At 45.8% G+C, this 17233-nt stretch overlaps 1 protein-coding gene across 1 annotated transcript in view; it reads right to left on the bottom strand.

Annotated features, from left to right (window-relative positions):
• Positions 1-8550: 8550 nt before the first annotated feature.
• Positions 8551-17233, bottom strand: part of ACER3 (alkaline ceramidase 3) — a 62914-nt gene continuing 54231 nt past the window's right edge. Inside the window, exons 10-11 of the mRNA XM_030476345.1 lie at positions 15289-15334; positions 8551-15068 (exon numbers count right to left, since the gene is read on the bottom strand). Coding sequence (XP_030332205.1) covers positions 15012-15068; positions 15289-15334 — 103 coding nt within the window. The 3' untranslated portion in view covers positions 8551-15011. The remainder of the gene's footprint in view (positions 15069-15288; positions 15335-17233) is intronic.

Raw genomic sequence — 17233 nt, forward strand, 5'->3', positions numbered from 1 at the left:
TGTGAAACCTGGTGGCTTCTTTCTGAAGGACTCACAGAAAGGCAGGATTTGCTGTTCCTGAGCAAATCTTTGAATCCCAGACTGGTTTGTGTTGGAAGGGACCTTAAAGCTCATCCATTTCCAACTCCCTGCCATGGGCAGTGACACCTTCCACTAGAGCAGGTTGCTCCAAGCCCCTGTGTCCAACCTGGCCTTCAAAACTCTGGGCACAAGTTACTCCTGGAGAGATTCCAGTTGGACAAAAGAGGAAAATTTTTGCCAATGAGAACAACCAGCCACTGGAATAATCTCCCCAGGGAAGTGGTGACTCCCCAGCGTTGGACACTGTTAAGAATGGGCTGGACAGGGTGCTGGGCATCTAGTCTAGGTCATGCTTTGCCAAGAAAGGTTGGACCAGATGATCCTTGAGGTCCCTTCAAGCTGGAATTCTGTGATTCTATGATTCAAGGACACGGAGATTTCAGAGGGGCTGAGGTTAGTTTGCCGTGGTGGCCATGTGTCCCAACACTTCCTTCACCCCCCTGCACCAGGAACCATGCACCCATGTTTCCATCACTCTCACCCTATGAGTACGTGTCATCTGGGAATTTCCCCACCATTCCCAAGGCAGATATTTTCACTCTAAAACCTCCTCTCCTTCACAAGAAGCATCTCTAGGACATGTCCTGGAGGCTTCTAGGGCATTTCCTTCTGTGCATTGCTTATCAGCCTAACCTTGACCTAAAACCAGCGTGCAGCAACTCCAGCACTTGTGCTGACTCTTGCAGTTGGTGAGGAAGCCAACTCCAACCTCTGAGTCTCTGATTACAGACCTTGGGTAAGTCACTTGAATGTTCATTAAAGAGGTCACCTCTACATCCCCGCTTCATCCAGGCTTAGCTTCAAACACTAGGCAAGCATAAAACCATCAGTACAATAACGATCTATTTACTGTTCTTCTACAGACTGGCTGGGAAGGTGGAGTTGAGGATGTGGGAATGAACAACAGGGATGTAAGTCCTCATGTAAGCCCCAAAGCACTGCTCAGCATCCTTGTTTAATCCCCAAACCTAATTCAGGTGCTGTGGTTGAGGGTCCAGAAGAGGCTTGAGTTGGGTACAGCCCTTCAATGCATGCTCAGAAATCACAGAATCATAGAACGTTGTGGGTTGGAAGGGACATTAAAGATCATCCAGCTCCAAATCATCTTGTTCCAGTGTCTATCGATTGCCTTCTGCCCTTTCCTCCTCTGTGAGTTTCATATTTTAGAGGAAAACACTGCACTGCAGCCAAAATAAGTGTGTAGGAGAAGGAGATGTTCCCAAATGGGCTTTTTTTCAGAGAGATCTTTGACACCAGTAGTTTTTCATTGCTGCCAGTTTGGAAAATGAACTCAACATCTTTTTAAAAGCTCTGGATACACTTTTTTATGCTATACCAGGAAAAGCAGCAATTATCCAGCACTGCTGATGGGGCTGCTGGTTACTACCTGTGTTGTGCAGATAGTCTCCTCACATAGCACTAACAAATGACAACGATATCAATGGCATCTCCTGTGCCTTCAGTGCATAGTTTTAGAGAACAGGGATGTCTCATTCAGGAATCTTGAGGAGAACATGACACTGATTCTAAATGCTCTGTGTAGCCAGTGCAGGCTCAGGCATTGCATTACATAGAATCCCAGACTGGTTTGGGTTGGAAGGAACCATAAAACTCATCTGGTTCCAACCCCCTGTCATGGGCAGGGACACCTTCCACTAGAGCAGGTTGCTCCAAGCCCCTGTGTCCAACCTGGCCTTGAACACTGCCAGGGATGGGGCAGCCACAGCTTCTCTGGGCGCCCTGTGCCAGCGCCTCAGCACCCTCACAGGGAAGAGCTTCTGCCTCAGAGCTCATCTCAATCTCCCTTCTGGCAAGTTAAAGCCATTCCCCTTGGCCTGTCCCTACAGGCCCTTGTCCAAAGTCCATTTGGGTGCAGCTTACCCTGTAACACTCTGGAACACAATGCTATAGGGAAATCTTCATGGGGTTCTCAGGAAGGCTTCTCTACCAACCCCAATACTATGATATACCCGAGGCCCACCTAAGCTTCAGCAAGCCCTGCTGAGTTAGCTGTGTGTTTGAAAACCTCATTTCCTTGGCCCTCCACACAGCTTCCCCCCTCTTTCACACAGCACAATTGCATTAGTGAAGTAAATGAATAACAATACCGCTTCTGAGCAGACCCGTGCTGCTGCCAAGAAACGGTTGCCTCATTAAATCTGTGTCATATCTTCTTTCACTCACACCGGGATGCGTGTCTTGGCTGCTGGGCAGTGTGCACGAGCTCAGAATTTGGGCTTTTTTGTGTGTTTCAGGTTCTTTTCCTAATGGACTCGGCGTTGTGCAGTCCATGGAAAGAGCAACAGAGCAGGACCCAGGAACCCTTTGACCCTGCAATAAAGGGAAATGTTAATCCATCTTTTGGAGTAAAATATATTCAGCTTAGAGTTAACGTGTTCTGGTTTGGATGCAGAAGGGAGACCAGTTACTCCAGTTCTGTCCTGACTCTTGTGTTGTAATTAGGCCTGATCTCATTAACAAAGCACTGCCAGCCTTGGCTGGGATTGGGAGAGGAGATCGAGGGAAAAGAGAGGTGTTGCAAGATGCGGCAGGGCTGATTCGCAGCTTGGCTCTCTTCCCTCTGAATCAGCAGGAAAGTAATTAATACCCCAGGCTGGCAATAGGAGACAGCAGCCAGCTAGATGATTCTGTGGACTTCCTTATGACCAGAGGTGCTCTTAGTTCTTTAAGAACTTGAGTCATCTCACTCATTGCCAGTTGTGAAGAAAGGGCTGTATGAGTCAGTGAACAAGTGCGTTGGGTGAAGCATTTGGTAAGGAAAAGCCAAGACAAAATGATGAGCTTTGCCTGAAATTCTCAGCAGAGACTCTTGTGTCATATGGGCGAGTAAATCAGACCTCAGAGCAGCTTCCAGTGTGTGAAGGGGGCTACGAGGATGCTGCAGAGGGACTCTTCATCAGGGACTGTAGCGATAGGGTGATGGGTTCAAACTGAAACAGGGGAAATTCAGGTTAGATCTAAGGCAGAAGCTCTTCCCTGTGAGGGTACTGAGGCGCTGGCACAGACTTTTCCCAGAGAAGCTGTGGCTGCCCCATCCCTGGCAGTGTTCAAGGCCAGGTTGGACACAGGGGCTTGGAGCAACCTGCTCTAGTGGAAGGTGTCCCTGCCCGTGGCAGGGGCTTGGAACTGGAGGAGCTTTAAGGTCCCTTTAACCCAAACCAGTCAGTGGTTCTATGAGTATTTGCAGCCTAAATCCAGCCTTGGGACTTGCCGTGGTGCTTTCAGTGGGCCTCAGGTGGTCTGGGCTGTGGAAGGAGATATTTGCTGCTGTATGGGGCCAGTGAGATTAGTTTGGGATGCTTGATCTGGGTGCTGCATCCTTTGGGAGCCTTTGGATTTGCTCGATGGGTTCCCAGTGGGATGGCACTCTCTCATATGGGCATCCCTGTGTTTTAAAGGGGAAAAAGGAAGAAAAAACATACCCAGCAGGGGTCATATAGCACAAAAAAACCAATCGCCATGTGTGGGGCTGGGAAATCGCACTGCCCAAGGATATAAATCCACCCGCAAGCATCCAGATTGTTTCTTCTTTGCACATGGTATTTTAATAAGTCTAATTATATACACAGGCAATGCAATGTCTTTTTGTTGCTGCATGTCTTTGCCAAAAAGAGGACGCTGATGCCAAAAAGAGAGGAAAAAAGGATTTCAGAATTGAAAGATGGGGAAGTGTTTATAATCCAGTTCAGTGATGTTAAATAATCCAGTTCAGTGACATCAATAGTTTAGGGAAAAGAGGAAGATGGAAATCCCCTTCACACTCAGCTTGAGGGAAAACATCTCAATCCCCCCTCTGGCGGGTTAAAGCCATTCCCCTTGGCCTGTCCCTACAGGCCCTTGTCCAAAGCCCCTCTCCAGGTTTCCTGCAGCCCCTTTAGGCCCTGGAGCTGCTCTAAGGTGTCCCCTTCAGGAGCCTTCTCTTCTCCAGGCTGCCCCAGCCCAGCTCTCTCAGCCTGGCTCCAGAGCAGAGCTGCTCCAGCCCTCGCAGCAGCTCCGGGGCCTCCTCTGGCCTCGCTCCAGCAGCTCCACGTCCCTCTTGTGCTGCTGCCCCAGAGCTGGATCAGGACTGCAGGGGGGGGTCTCCCCAGAGCGCAGCAGAGGGGCAGGATCCCCTCCCTCAACCTGCTGTTTAAGCATTCGTTTCCCCTAAAGCCTGATCCATGCCAAGATCTTATGGGTTTGGGCTGGGGTTGTTGCTGTAATGGTTGTGCAAACCTGACATGGGGCTGCTGGTCCAGGAAGGGATATGCTGGGATGTAACATAGATCATTGTATGGGTGAAAGGTCTTTTACTCCATCCCAAACACAAACACCATGTGATGTGAGCATATGGACAGACCAACCTAGTATCAGGTGTCTTGGGTGTTACTGAAGAGCCACAACTGCTCTGGAGGGGCTGGCATGAGCGCATCGGCTGCAAAGCAAATTGATAGTGAATTGATAGTGAAATTTAGGGCGATGTGGCAGAGAGATCTCCAGCAGAAACAAGTCCATATTGTCTTCAACTGATGCCAGCAGCAAGAAAACACAGCTGGAGTTTGTTTGCTTTTCAGATAACCTGTATAAAATATCCCTTCTACAACAGGTCTGCTCTGACGCTGTTGTTCACAGGTTCATTGCTGGTTTTCATCTTGTAACTTAATCTTGTTCTTATTCCAGCTGAGGTGGTATGTTGAAAACAAGAAGATTAAAGAAAAAAACCCAAAGAAATAGAAGGGGAAAAAAGGGAAAAACTAGCAAATCCCTTGGAAGACTTCAAAGGAGCAAAATCCTGTTAAGCAATGACTAGCGAGTGCCTGGACAGGTTTGCCTAGGTGCAGAGTGGATTTGGCTGTCCTCTTCATCACTTCTGTTACCTGAGAAGTTGGACTTGTCCCCAGGCTCATACAACACTGCAGTATTTCAACAGCTTTACTCCATTTCTCTGTTCAGCAGTGAGTCAACGCACCAGCTATGAGGAAAAAGCACTGCTAAGGTTAAGCATCCACGTAAATCACTGCAGCTCTATCAATATCAGGGGGTTGACATCAGTTTGCATCAGCAGAGTAAGCCAATTAATTCAGTTTCTGTGGGATCATATTAGCTGCTATTCATTAGCATCCACCTCCCTGATCTCAGTGATGAGACACCAGAGTCAGAGCCCTCCATGGCTCAAGGTGTCACTGGGTGCTGTGCTGTGGGTGCACGGTCCACAGGAGCTGCACACATCAAGCTCCGGCTGCTCCCTTTCTATGTGCTTATCAGTGCCATTAATTACTGCTAATTTCATTAAGCCAGGATATGCCTCTTGCATGCAAATGGCCAAGTCAGACTCAGTGAAGGAGATTCATGAGGTTGAATGTTTTTCAGTAGCTATTTGGGTTGCTGGAGCAGCTGGAAGGTGTCATGCACTGAGCCCCTCGGGCGTTGGATGTGAGCAAGGTGAGGTACCAGCTTGGGAGTATCTCACCTTGGTAAAGAGTTTAGGCGCCAGAATGCTGAATTAACTACATCGATTGCAAAATAGGTCTAAAAAGTAAGTCCATGCAGTTTCTGCTTGTAGGTTGGGATGTTTTACCCATCACACATCGTGCTCCAAACAGCATTAGCTCCATGTTGGTATATGGTGAATGAGGACATCATTCTAGCTCTGTTCATGCTCAGGGCACAGAGTTCCTCCTTGAGGTCCAGGTTTCACTATATTACCCCCTCTTGGCTGAGGCTGAATCCAGTTATTTGTCCTTGTCCTGCCTCTGTTGATCTTCCCTCGCATGCCAGCACAACCATGGTGGAGTTGTCCGTCTGTCCTGTCCCTATTGAGGACCCATCAGAGGAGCCCTGCTGAACCTCAATATGGTGTTGGACCTACCTATCAGTGCAACCCAAGTTTGCCCTATCTTAGCTGTTGGAGCAGAGGCAGAGACAGGCAGATGGCCCTAGATGTTCTCTGAGGACACAGAGCCATTTGGGTAGTGCCAAATCACCAATCCCACCTCCAGCCAGTTCAAGTCTTGTTTTCCATAAGGCCAGGAAATAACATAAGCATGTTCAACAGAAGCATGTTGAGTGCTTGGTCCCTCTGGGTAAGAGCCAAGTCAAGATCAATTGGGCTTCTTGAGGTACATGCCCTCACTCCTGCAACATGCAGGAGAAGTAGTAGCAGTTAGACAGGGCAGTTTCATCTTTAACAAGTGCAATAAGATGTACTATGAGCCTACCTGAAACCCTGGGCACCTACTCTGCTTGCTAACAAGAGATTAAGGCCATTCAAGGCCAGGTTGGACACAGGGGCTTGGAGCAACCTGCTCTAGTGGAAGGTGTCCCTGCCCGTGGCAGGGGGTTGGAACTGGATGAGCTCTAAGGTCTCTTCCAGCACAAACCACTCTGTGATTCACAGCCAAAAAGGAGTCACCCGTTGGCAGGGTGAGGCAGATCCATCACAGCTCCATCAGTGACTCCATTATCCCCTCCATCTCCATGCATGTAGCACCAAAAGTCCAGGCTGGATCACTAATTCCTCTGCCACACTGGCAGCAACTACCTCCATCATGGGTACGGCACTGAGCACAGACAGGCCTCTGGTTAGAGCCACTGGCATTAAAGCATTGCACATACATAACTTCGATTTTGGCCTTTGACCAGGCTGAATAAAGCAAAACCAAGGGGGGGACTGTGGGGGGGATAGGAAATTAGTAAAGCTGGGAGTAAATTTGCAGTCTTGAAAAGGAATTGTCAGGCTCGAAATTGAATTTTCTGGTTGGCAGGAGGTGTTTGACACAACCACAATGTTTTCATCCCCAGGGAAATTTCCAAGTATTACTCAGATCCAGGCTAGCCGCAGGCTCCAAATGCAAAGCTGGATTTCACCCAGGCCAGCATTCAGAGAATGCTTCTCTGTGGAGTTTGGACGTGCCTCTGTGTGCAGCAGCACTGAGCAAGAACTGTGGGGAGGTGGAACTGGTTCCCCCAGTGCATTTGGGTCATAAGAACCCCATGCAATGTTCCAGGCTTGGGGAATAGTGGCTGGAAAGCTGCTCATGGAAAAGGACCCGGAGGTGCTGATTGATGGAGCCGAACATGAGCAGCTTGTGCCCAGGCAGCCAAGAAGCCACCAGCATCCTGGCCTGGCTCAGCACCAGTGTGGCAGCAGGGCCAGGGCAGGGACTGTCCCCCTGTGCTGGGCACTGGTGAGGCTGCACCTCGAATCCTGTGTCAGTTCTGTGCCCCTCACTGCAAGAGAGACATTGAGGTGCTGGAGCAGGGCCAGAGAAGGGCAATGGAGCTGGTGCAGGGCCTGGAGCACAAGTGTGATGAGGAACGGCTGAGGGACCTGGGGGGGTTTAGTCTGGAGAAGAGAAGGCTCAGGGGGGACCTTATTGCTCTCTGCAACTGCCTGACAGGAGGATGGAGCCAGGAGGGGGCTGGTCTCTGCTCCCAAGGAACAAGGGATGGGACAAGAGGAAACGGCCTCAAGCTGCCCCAGGGCAGGTTTAGATGGAGCTGAGGAACAATTCCTTCCTCAAAGGGTGCTCAGGCATTGGAACAGGCTGCCCAGGGCAGGGCTGGAGTCACCGGCCCTGCAAGTGTTCACACACTGTGTAGCCGAGGCCTCAGTGCCATGGGTTAGTGGTGGCCTTGGCAGTGCTAGGGAATGGTTGGACTTGATGAGCTTAAAGGTCTTTTCCAACCTGGTTGATTCCATGATTCTATGCTATTCACACCACTGACTGTATGAGGTTTATGCCCTGTGGTCACTGAATATTTAGCTCAAGGTTGTCCCTGCAGAGACACAGCTGGAGAAAATGGGGTCTCTGAGGAGCTGGGATTGCCACCCGAAGTGGGGATAATACCTGATGGTCACCAGAGGAGCCTGGCTGCTGGGGTGTGATGAGACTGGCTGGGTTAGTGCCTTCTAGTCCATGATTTCTGTCTGGAGAGGTTCTGCCCTGCAGTGATTTTCCTCCTCTCTCACTGAAAGAAACAGGAAAAGGATGAGGCAAAGGATGTGCAAACTGCATGCTCCAAGCTGATGGCACATTCTGACTCCTTCCTTTTCCTCTCCCATCCATATCAGGCACCTGAATTCCATTTAACACTGGAGAAAGCCTTTGGAGGTGAGAAGATCCTGCACTATTTGCACTAAATCCAAGCAAGGTCCAGTGCTCAAAGGGCCCAAGCACAAGGCAGTAAAGACTGGGGAAGCCCAGAGCCTTCAAAATGAACACAATCACATTCTCCTCCATTTAAAACCTTTCTGTATTTGCTGGCTGTAGGCAAGATGACCAAGCTTTGTCCTACTAGCACAAGGGCTCAGACTGTCGTAGCTGCAGGCAAGCAGCTTCCCTATCAATGCAGGTCATATAAATCCTGCTGTTCTACTTAGATATACAAGCACCCATCCACTGAACAGCATCGAGATGGCCAGCCCCGTGCAGCCCAAAAGCCAAGAAACATCTGGGAAGAGCTGTATTTAAACCAAAACTCTTTAATAATTTGAACTATAAAGACACAGCAGGAATAACAAAGACAGGAACTATTTCAAAGCTACTGTGCTTTGCAAAACAAGATATGCTGATACATATAAGGCTAATGTTAGTCACCAGCTGGTTTGGTACGAAGAGTCAGTTCAGTGTATGAAAATGGTCAATAAACATTGCTTAATGGAGCTGTTTCACCAGTCAACTGCTATTCATCTGTCACAGTGTCATCATCTATCTGCAATAATATACTGAATTAGAGAGGGAAAAAACCACGTTAGAACTTATATTGTTAATGTTAGGAAGTTTGGTCACAATTATGTGGGATATTTCTTGTCCATTACAGGTGGACAGATGTTATTTGCTAAGACAGTAAAGATCATCAATGCATTAAGCTGAGTTCAATAGTCAACATCAAACAGTCAATGTCAATTTAGAAGACCAAGAGAAAACTCAGTTCCTGCGCAGTCTAAGGAGGAACTTGCTGCTTATGCTGCTTGAAACTCTTCCAAAATCCAGGGAGCAACAGGATATGCCACCAAAATTATTTCACAGTGACCGACCAAGGCTTTAATTTAGACAACATTTTGGTACACGATGTTCTATGAGCCTCAAGAAGGGGTAAATGCTCCATCCCTGGCAGTGTTCAAGGCCAGGTTGGACAGAGCCTTGGGTGACATGGTCTAGTGTGAGGTGTCCCTGCCCACGGCAGGGGGTTGGAACTGGATGATCTTAAGGTCCTTTCCAACCCAAACCAGTCTATGATTCTACGATTTTAAGTGTGAAAGCCCATTTCTATTCAACATTAGTTTTGGAGGAGCATATATATCAGAGCGTTGGGGAAAGAAGGATGTATGAGATTGTGCTTACAGCTATTCCTGCGGACAGATAATCAAAAGACCCTTTATCTTTGCATTTTTAATATCTCAACAATCTGCTCTAACCATCAGGCAGATACAATTGGTGTGAAATATGTGCAAAAAACACTTGCAGGCACTGGTTTAGGGTCTTGCATTAGCTGGATTCTGCACTTGGTTCATTTTAAATCTGCAATTCTATGCCTCATCAAATCTAAACACTTCCAACAAGTAATAAAATGGGAGAGTTCTGAAGCAAAGGGAGAGGTTCAGGCATCAACCCTGCCCCCGGAATTGTACATATGAATCCCCAGTCCTGTTTGGAGTTCCAGTAATGGGGCTGTGCATAAAGTGCTTGCTCGACTGCTGCCCCCTTGCACTGCCCATCATTGAACTACACACACTGAATAAACAGCTGTAGGGCTAAATCCTTCAACCAGCTTTCAAATCTGAAAGGATGCAACAGCATCAGGGATGTGGGGTAGTGAGGCTCAAGTCTGAACCAAGCAGAAGCAGCCACAGACACTTCTGGAAAGTGGCTAAAAGGAGTGCTGTGCCTTCAACAGTAGAACTTTAACAAAACCCAAACTGACCCCCCCACCTACCAAGGACCTTGTCTTATGGACCCCAGTAGAAAATACAGCCTCGGTGGTCAAAAAGAGACCTGTAACAGAGAGATCAGGCACTTGGCAGCCGTAAGCGAGAAGCTGAACAAAGAAACCCAAACCCAGTCTCAACAGTTAAGACAGTATATTCTCTGTAGTTATGTTACGGACACTCAAAGCTGGCAGAAAACATTCCAGATGGATAACAAATGGATTCATTCATGTATGAAACAATCCAGGTCACCTTCCATCCTCATAAAACAGCAGCTAAGTAACCTACAATGAACTGAATGTAATAGAGAGCGCATCACTTCTAGGGTAAAGAGTGCAGAGTCTGCTTGGAAAATAAATGTGTAAATAACAAAACATTCAAGCTTGTTACACAAGCGTCTAAAGTGCAGTAACCAGGAGGATGGTTGACGTAATACATGGGATTCTGTGCTTAATCTGTTATTCTCTTTCCATGTAAGATTTCTTAATCTCCTGGCTTTTCGCTTCTCTTGGGTAATAAAGACTCCATCACTTATCCCTCTTCATACTAAAGCACACAGTTCAACAGTAGTTGGCAGTTAAAGCCTCCCACCACCTACTTACGAAGTGCAGATGGGGGTTCTTTAAAGTAAACCTTTTACCTGTGTTAATTTAAATTATGGGGCACACATTCCATGTGCAAAATGAAGGTACGTTCTGGATTCTGAGGTGTGCTGAAGAACACAGCAGCGCTGCTTCATTACAGCTCATCTTCCAGAAGTGTTGGATTGAATTGCTTCAGCGCCTGCTATCAAATGCTAAAACCACATCCACAGAGAGAAATAGGTTTTAAAACCCCAGTATTACTGGAATTCTTGAAGGCAGATGTAACAAGATGGTTGTGACTCTGAGAAGCACTAGTGATATGAGAAGCCTCTGGGGAGACCTTGTAACAGTCTTCCAATACCTAAAGGGGCTCCAGGAAACCTGGAGGGGCTTTGGACAAGGGCCTGGAGGGACAGGCCAAGGGGAATGGCTTTAACCTGTCAGAGGGGAGACTGAGATGAGCTCTGAGGCAGAAGCTCTTCCCTGTGAGGGTGCTGAGGCGCTGGCACAGACTTTTCCCAGAGAAGCTGTGGCTGCCCCATCCCTGGCAGTGTTCAAGGCCAGGTTGGACACAGGGGCTTGGAGCAACCTGCTCTAGTGGAAGGTGTCCCTGCCCGTGGCAGGGGGTTGGAACTGGATGAGCTTTAAGGTCCCTTCCAACACAAACCATTCTATGATTCTATGACATTGGGAGGATTTTCTGTTGCTGAGAGTTTCACAGGGAAGAGTTGGCTGAAGAACTCATTCAGTTGTTCAAAACCAGGTGGTGGAAGCAAATGTACAACAGTCAAAAGAATCAACTGCATTTTAAACCATACAATTTTGCTTCAGCAAAACAAGACAGGCCCAGGAATGAACACAGCACAATATTAGATTAAAAGAGAATTATAACTAATTATAAACCAGTATTTTCCATCGCATCTCTCCCAGAATCATGTAAAACAAGTGATACTGTTTGCATCTTAACTTTAAATGTAACTCAACTGCCCAGAAGGTTTCACTTCACACATCTGAATCAAAGTCCTCCTACTCGTCTCTCTTTCTAAAGCTGCCAGACTTCTCCACATAGATGAACCACAGACTAAGTGCAACCTAAGAGTGACAGACACTGAACAAGCTGGTTATGGAGGGTGAACAGTCAGCCACAGATCAATATAATACTGTTGCATGGTCTAAGTCAGGCTGCTCTAACGTCAGCACATTCAGGCAGATAGAATTAAGGGCGCAGGTATAGTACAACACATGACAGAGGTAGATTGGCAAGTGATCAACTGCATGTTCCAATTCTCACTCTGGGGTGGTCTTCTGGACTCTTGTGGGTAGCACATCTTCCCTGTGATAGAGGAAAAAGCATTACAATGAAGTCCAGAGATGAAAATGAAGTCCAGAGATGACTAATACTGCAAACCAACAAACACGGATGATATTCCTCCAGATGGCACATTTTTGTTTATCATGTCTTATCTTCTGTTATGGGTAATGCATGTCTTGAGCTGTATCCAGAAAATCTAGATTCCCAGCATTAGGTATGGTGTTGATCTGTACTGGGAGAGTCATTTTGAGGCTTTTCTCTTATTTCCAAGGAAGAATTATTCAACTCATGGTCTGCAGAACTGCTTGCTGCTCATCTATGCCAAACTGATGGTTGTAAAGTGGCAGATGTCCTGGTTCTTCATAGATGTTAAAGAATAAAAGAGTTCATTGCTATCAAGTCTGTCCAATACATCCTGTAGGATTCACATGAAACAACACATGCTACTTCCATAATTTCCCTTAAAGTAGCTGCTGTCTGAATCCTACTCGAAAAATGGGATCAAAGATACAAGATGCAGTGCAAGAAACGTTTGGGATGTGCTGCTCTAAGGTTTGTAGGGAAAGAAATCAGCATGTCATACAAGTGGTATAAATATAAAGCAATTTAACAGACATTTAACACGTAACAGGAGTAAGGATGTCTTTTCAGGCACTAGAATAGGCAGTCTGAATCTCAGTGACACCCAGTTAAAACTGGCTTAGCATCTTCAGTATCACTCCCAAGATCAGTAAGGCAGTCAAACCAAAGCACCCATCACTTTAGGTTATTTATAGGATAAAGGATAACACCCAGAAATTACATTCTTCAGGGTCTAACATAACCTGAAACAAAGGCTGCTGGAAGGGTGGTAGAGGTGTGCATGGTTTTGGTCATTTGGAATGAAGAAAGAAGCCAACCTGCATAAGAATTCTTTTTAAAGGTAAAAACATCAGTGACAATATCTGAATGACAAGCTAGCAGCAGCATCTAATTCAAACAAGAGCTTTTCCACCTTTGTTTTTTAAATCCTGACAATTCAATTCAACAAGATCTGGGAAAAGAAATACATTTCCTAGTTGCAAATGTGTAGGCAAATCAACAGATTTCTGTAATATGAACCATTATAGAGATGCTTTATCAATAATAAAGTGACTTTTCAGCACGCTCTGGTCCCTGCAATTACAGGCAAACCAACCAGAGCCCCCACATCCTCCAGTAACAAAACTAAGGCCACTAAAATAAAGGGTTTGTTCATATTCTTAAGAATAACACCATTCCTAGCAGATGTCAAGCGACTGTTGATGTGTCTTGTTGCTGCAGTGTCACATCAGTTATGGGACTCTTTCCCTAACTTATGAAAACATGTAAACTAAATACAAACTAAATAAGACAATCAGATACAGTGTGCAGAAGCATGCTTGAGAGCCTGGAGATGAATAGGCAGGCACTTCTTTTTAAGCTACATTTTTAGAACAGTTCTCAAATCTCTTCACAAAATATATAATTAAAGACACTTGATCCAAGGCAGCATATTCCTACCTCTGTGCTAGTGATTCCAACCTCTTTCAGTCTGAAGAGCACACCCAGATGCTGACCTTGGCTATGGAACTGGAACCTACTGACAACAAATCTGTTCTAGCATTATCCTTCAGGAGTCTTTGTAGTGTTTTCTAGGTTGAAATGTGCTCCTCTCAGCACGTGCTTAAACCTCACTGAAGTTACTCAAGATTAAATATCTTTTTCTAGACCTGTGTTTGGGTCTGTTTGATCCCAAGAGTCCAGGGTCGGTCACGTAACAAAAGTAGTGATTTTATTTGGTGGAGATTCACATCAGTGGGAGCACTACTGATGGACACAGAAGATGCAGCTGAGCTGCAAACAGGGAAAAAAAAGGGATTAAAGGGGGAGATATTGATGGAGGAGACCATTTCAGTCAGCACTGATTGTACAATAGCCAGGACTTTGTGATCTGGGAGCCAGATGTAGCTATAATACCATGCCTTGCTGCTTTGGGCATGATTTAAATCAATACAGAATAGGATTTCCAATCAGTCTGAGCATTTCTCTTTTTTTCCCTTCATGGCAAGAAGGATAAATCCCTCTGAGCATCAAAAGCAGACAAAAATTGCATAGCATGGCAGCAAGCAGGCCCAGAGATAGACTCTGTAGGATGGTTGTCCCAAGATCTGAAAAGTCGAACCCACAGCCTCCAATATCAGGTATAATATTTGGAAGAACTGTGTTAGTTCAATGTTTTCTTTATGCTTTCTTATTAATTTTCATCATCTGGGTAGATTAAATGGCACAAACCAGAGGGTTTGTCCCACCCATTAATCCCCAAAGCTTGGTCTCCAAAAGGTGGTCAACTTTCCACAGAGTAACTGTGTGATGGACAGATGAAGAGGAAGCAAAGTGCTGCCAATTTTATACCTCAACCTTGTTCTTTACTATCTCTTCAATATGTCTGAGTAAGAAGAGGCTTCTGAAAGTCAGACCAGTATTTAAGGACTAAAGAGATAATGGAAGCTTGGTACAAAAGGAATTAAATGGCACAGGTATCCCAACCGTTTTGCTTCAAATATAAATGGCAAAGGAGGCTGTGGAAAAGCAGGATAGAATAAAGCCCTAAATCAATCGTTACATACTTCATTAGTTGTATAAAAGTGCAAGATTAAAGTAGTTCAGGTTAAGCATTCAGTTCACTATAGGCCACACAAATGCTTAGCTTGGCCATCAATGGCCTGCTTTTGTCATTCAGTTACTAATATTAGTTTCAACCACAGAAAGAACAACTGAATGAAAAACATCTGCAATTCCACTTCAAAAATGGTTAGTTTTCTGTGACCAGCACGAAATATTAGCTCAGTATCATCAGCTATACAATATATACATAAAAATATTTGTGTCTTAATCTTTGTTTTAACAACTTAGAATAAAGCTGTACTAAACACTATTTCCCTAGTGTGCCAACTCTTTGCTCTGTGCTGGCCTGGGAACACAGAGAAGTCCTTTTGTAGCAATGGTAGTTGTATTGATCCATAAGTTTTGACACTTCAGCCATAGGAACTGTTGAATCTCTTTATTCAGCCAGGCTAGGTGATGGCAGGAGACTGCCTGGGTCTCAGCAAAGCTTCTTGGGTGGCTCCACAAGAAGAACAGGCCAGATTCCAAAGATAAACTGTTAAAAGAAAAAAGAGGAAGAGGGGAAAAGATTTCCTGGAATATTATGTCTCTTGGAACAGAAACCAAACACTATTAACCATCGTTTCAACTGCATTACTTGGGAGATGTAAGTAGACATCATACCTAAGAGGTATAATCAGTGAGTCCCAGTGCAAGTTCAAAGCATAAGGTATCCAAATAGTGGAATTAATGGAGATAAAATATTGCTTGCTTACCTTCACCTTTGGCCTGTGTTTCAGGAAAAGTGTCCTTGTGTATAAACTGAGGAAAAGGAGAAAAATGTGCTTAGAATTTCATGTATAAGACAGTATATAAACCAACAATGATGCACTAATCCCAATTTTCCAACTAGAAAAGTATTGCTTCTGGGATTGCAGAGCTACTCCCTTTGCCTTGATTTACACAAAATAGGAGACATTAGCCTACAGTAAATCCCTCTGTGCTAGACTATGATTAGCAAACTAATCTCCCCTACCACCTATGTGGGGGTGAAAGAGAAAAACCCAGAGAAGTAAATTCTCTCTCCACTAGGGAAAAGACTAAATAGGGACTAGAGCCTGTCATTTTGGAAGGATGAAATTAAATCAGTGTACCATAAAATATAGCAGATGCCAAGGAGGGGGAAGCAGCACAGCTCAATTCTGTGTCACGTTTTTGTTCTTAAACACCCTGTCCCTCAGGAGATCCTTTCCTATGTATGACCTTACTTTGTAAAGTGGTCATTGGTGATGACCAATTGTTCAGCCTGGAGAAGAGAAGGCTCCTTAAGGGGAGACCTTAGAGCAGCTCCAGTGCCTAAAGGGGCTACAAGAAACCTGGAGAGGGGCTTTGGACAGCGGAATATAGAGACAGGCCAAGGGGAATGGCTTTAACCTGCCAGAAGGGAGACTGAGATGAGCTCTGAGGCAGAAGCTCTTCCCTGTGAGGGTGCTGAGGCGCTGGCACAGACTTTTCCCAGAGAAGCTGTGGCTGCCCCATCCCTGGCAGTGTTCAAGGCCAGGTTGGACACAGGGGCTTGGAGCAACCTGCTCTAGTGGAAGGTGTCCCTGCCCGGGGCAGGGGGTTGGGACTGGATGAGCTTTAAGGTCCTTCCAGCCCAAACCACTGTGATTCTATGATATTTGAGAAAACTTAATTACATATCAGTTTTTCTACATCTAACATAGTATTCTCCTTTTTTATCAGAGGTTAAAATAGCTAGTAAAGAGAAAATGCAAGGAAAATAAGTACCATTCCCGTAGCTGCTCTGACAGCCTTTTTGTATATACATATGTATATATGCACACATATGTACATACGCATCTATAAATATGTACATGTATATATTCACACATACATTTGTGTGTGTGTATATATATAAAAAATACGTCGGAAAACCAGCTGCTCCATCTTGGCTGACAGGTTGTCTGCTGCCATAAACAGCTTGAGATAATCTTTTGAAGAAAAATCATTACAGAAAGCAAGCTGATACAGAGTTTGGATAGCACAGGCAAGGTTTTTCCAGCATGCTACATGGAGAAAGTAATTTGGGTTTGCATGCTCTGGCCCTTGGGGAACGTGCAGATGCGTGATTTGTCTGTCCTACCCCAATGAACTAGATGCTTTCCCTGAAGTTGTTTCCCAGGTATTTTCTCAGCCACACAGTGGCATCACAGCAGGGACACCTTCCACTAGAGCAGGTTGCTCCAAGCCCCTGTGTCCGACCTGGCCTTGAACACTGCCAGGGATGGGGCAGCCACAGCTTCTCTGGGCACCCTGTGCCAGCGCCTCAGCACCCTCACAGGGAGGAACTTCTGCCTCAGAGCTCATCTCAATCTCCCCTCTGGCAGGTTAAAGCCATTCCCCTTGGCCTGTCCCTACAGGCCCTTGTCCAAAGCCCCTCTCCAGCTTTCCTGGAGCCCCTTTAGGCACTGGAGCTGCTCTAAGGTCTCCCCTTCAGGAGTCTTCTCTTCTCCAGGCTGAACCAGCCCAGCTCTCTCAGTCTGGCTCCAGAGCAGAGCTGCTCCAGCCCTCATACTCAGTACATAAAATATACCTGTTAGAAGTACAGATATATACAATAGTACATGAAATGTATCTGTTACGAAGTACACAGAGTATATCTGTTAAACAAATATTCTCTTCGTTATGGTTAAGCGATAAAACACTATTTCATGACAT

The sequence above is a fragment of the Strigops habroptila genome, chromosome 2, assembly GCF_004027225.2.
Source record: "Strigops habroptila isolate Jane chromosome 2, bStrHab1.2.pri, whole genome shotgun sequence".
In the NCBI taxonomy this organism is placed as follows: Eukaryota; Metazoa; Chordata; class Aves; order Psittaciformes; family Psittacidae; genus Strigops; species Strigops habroptila.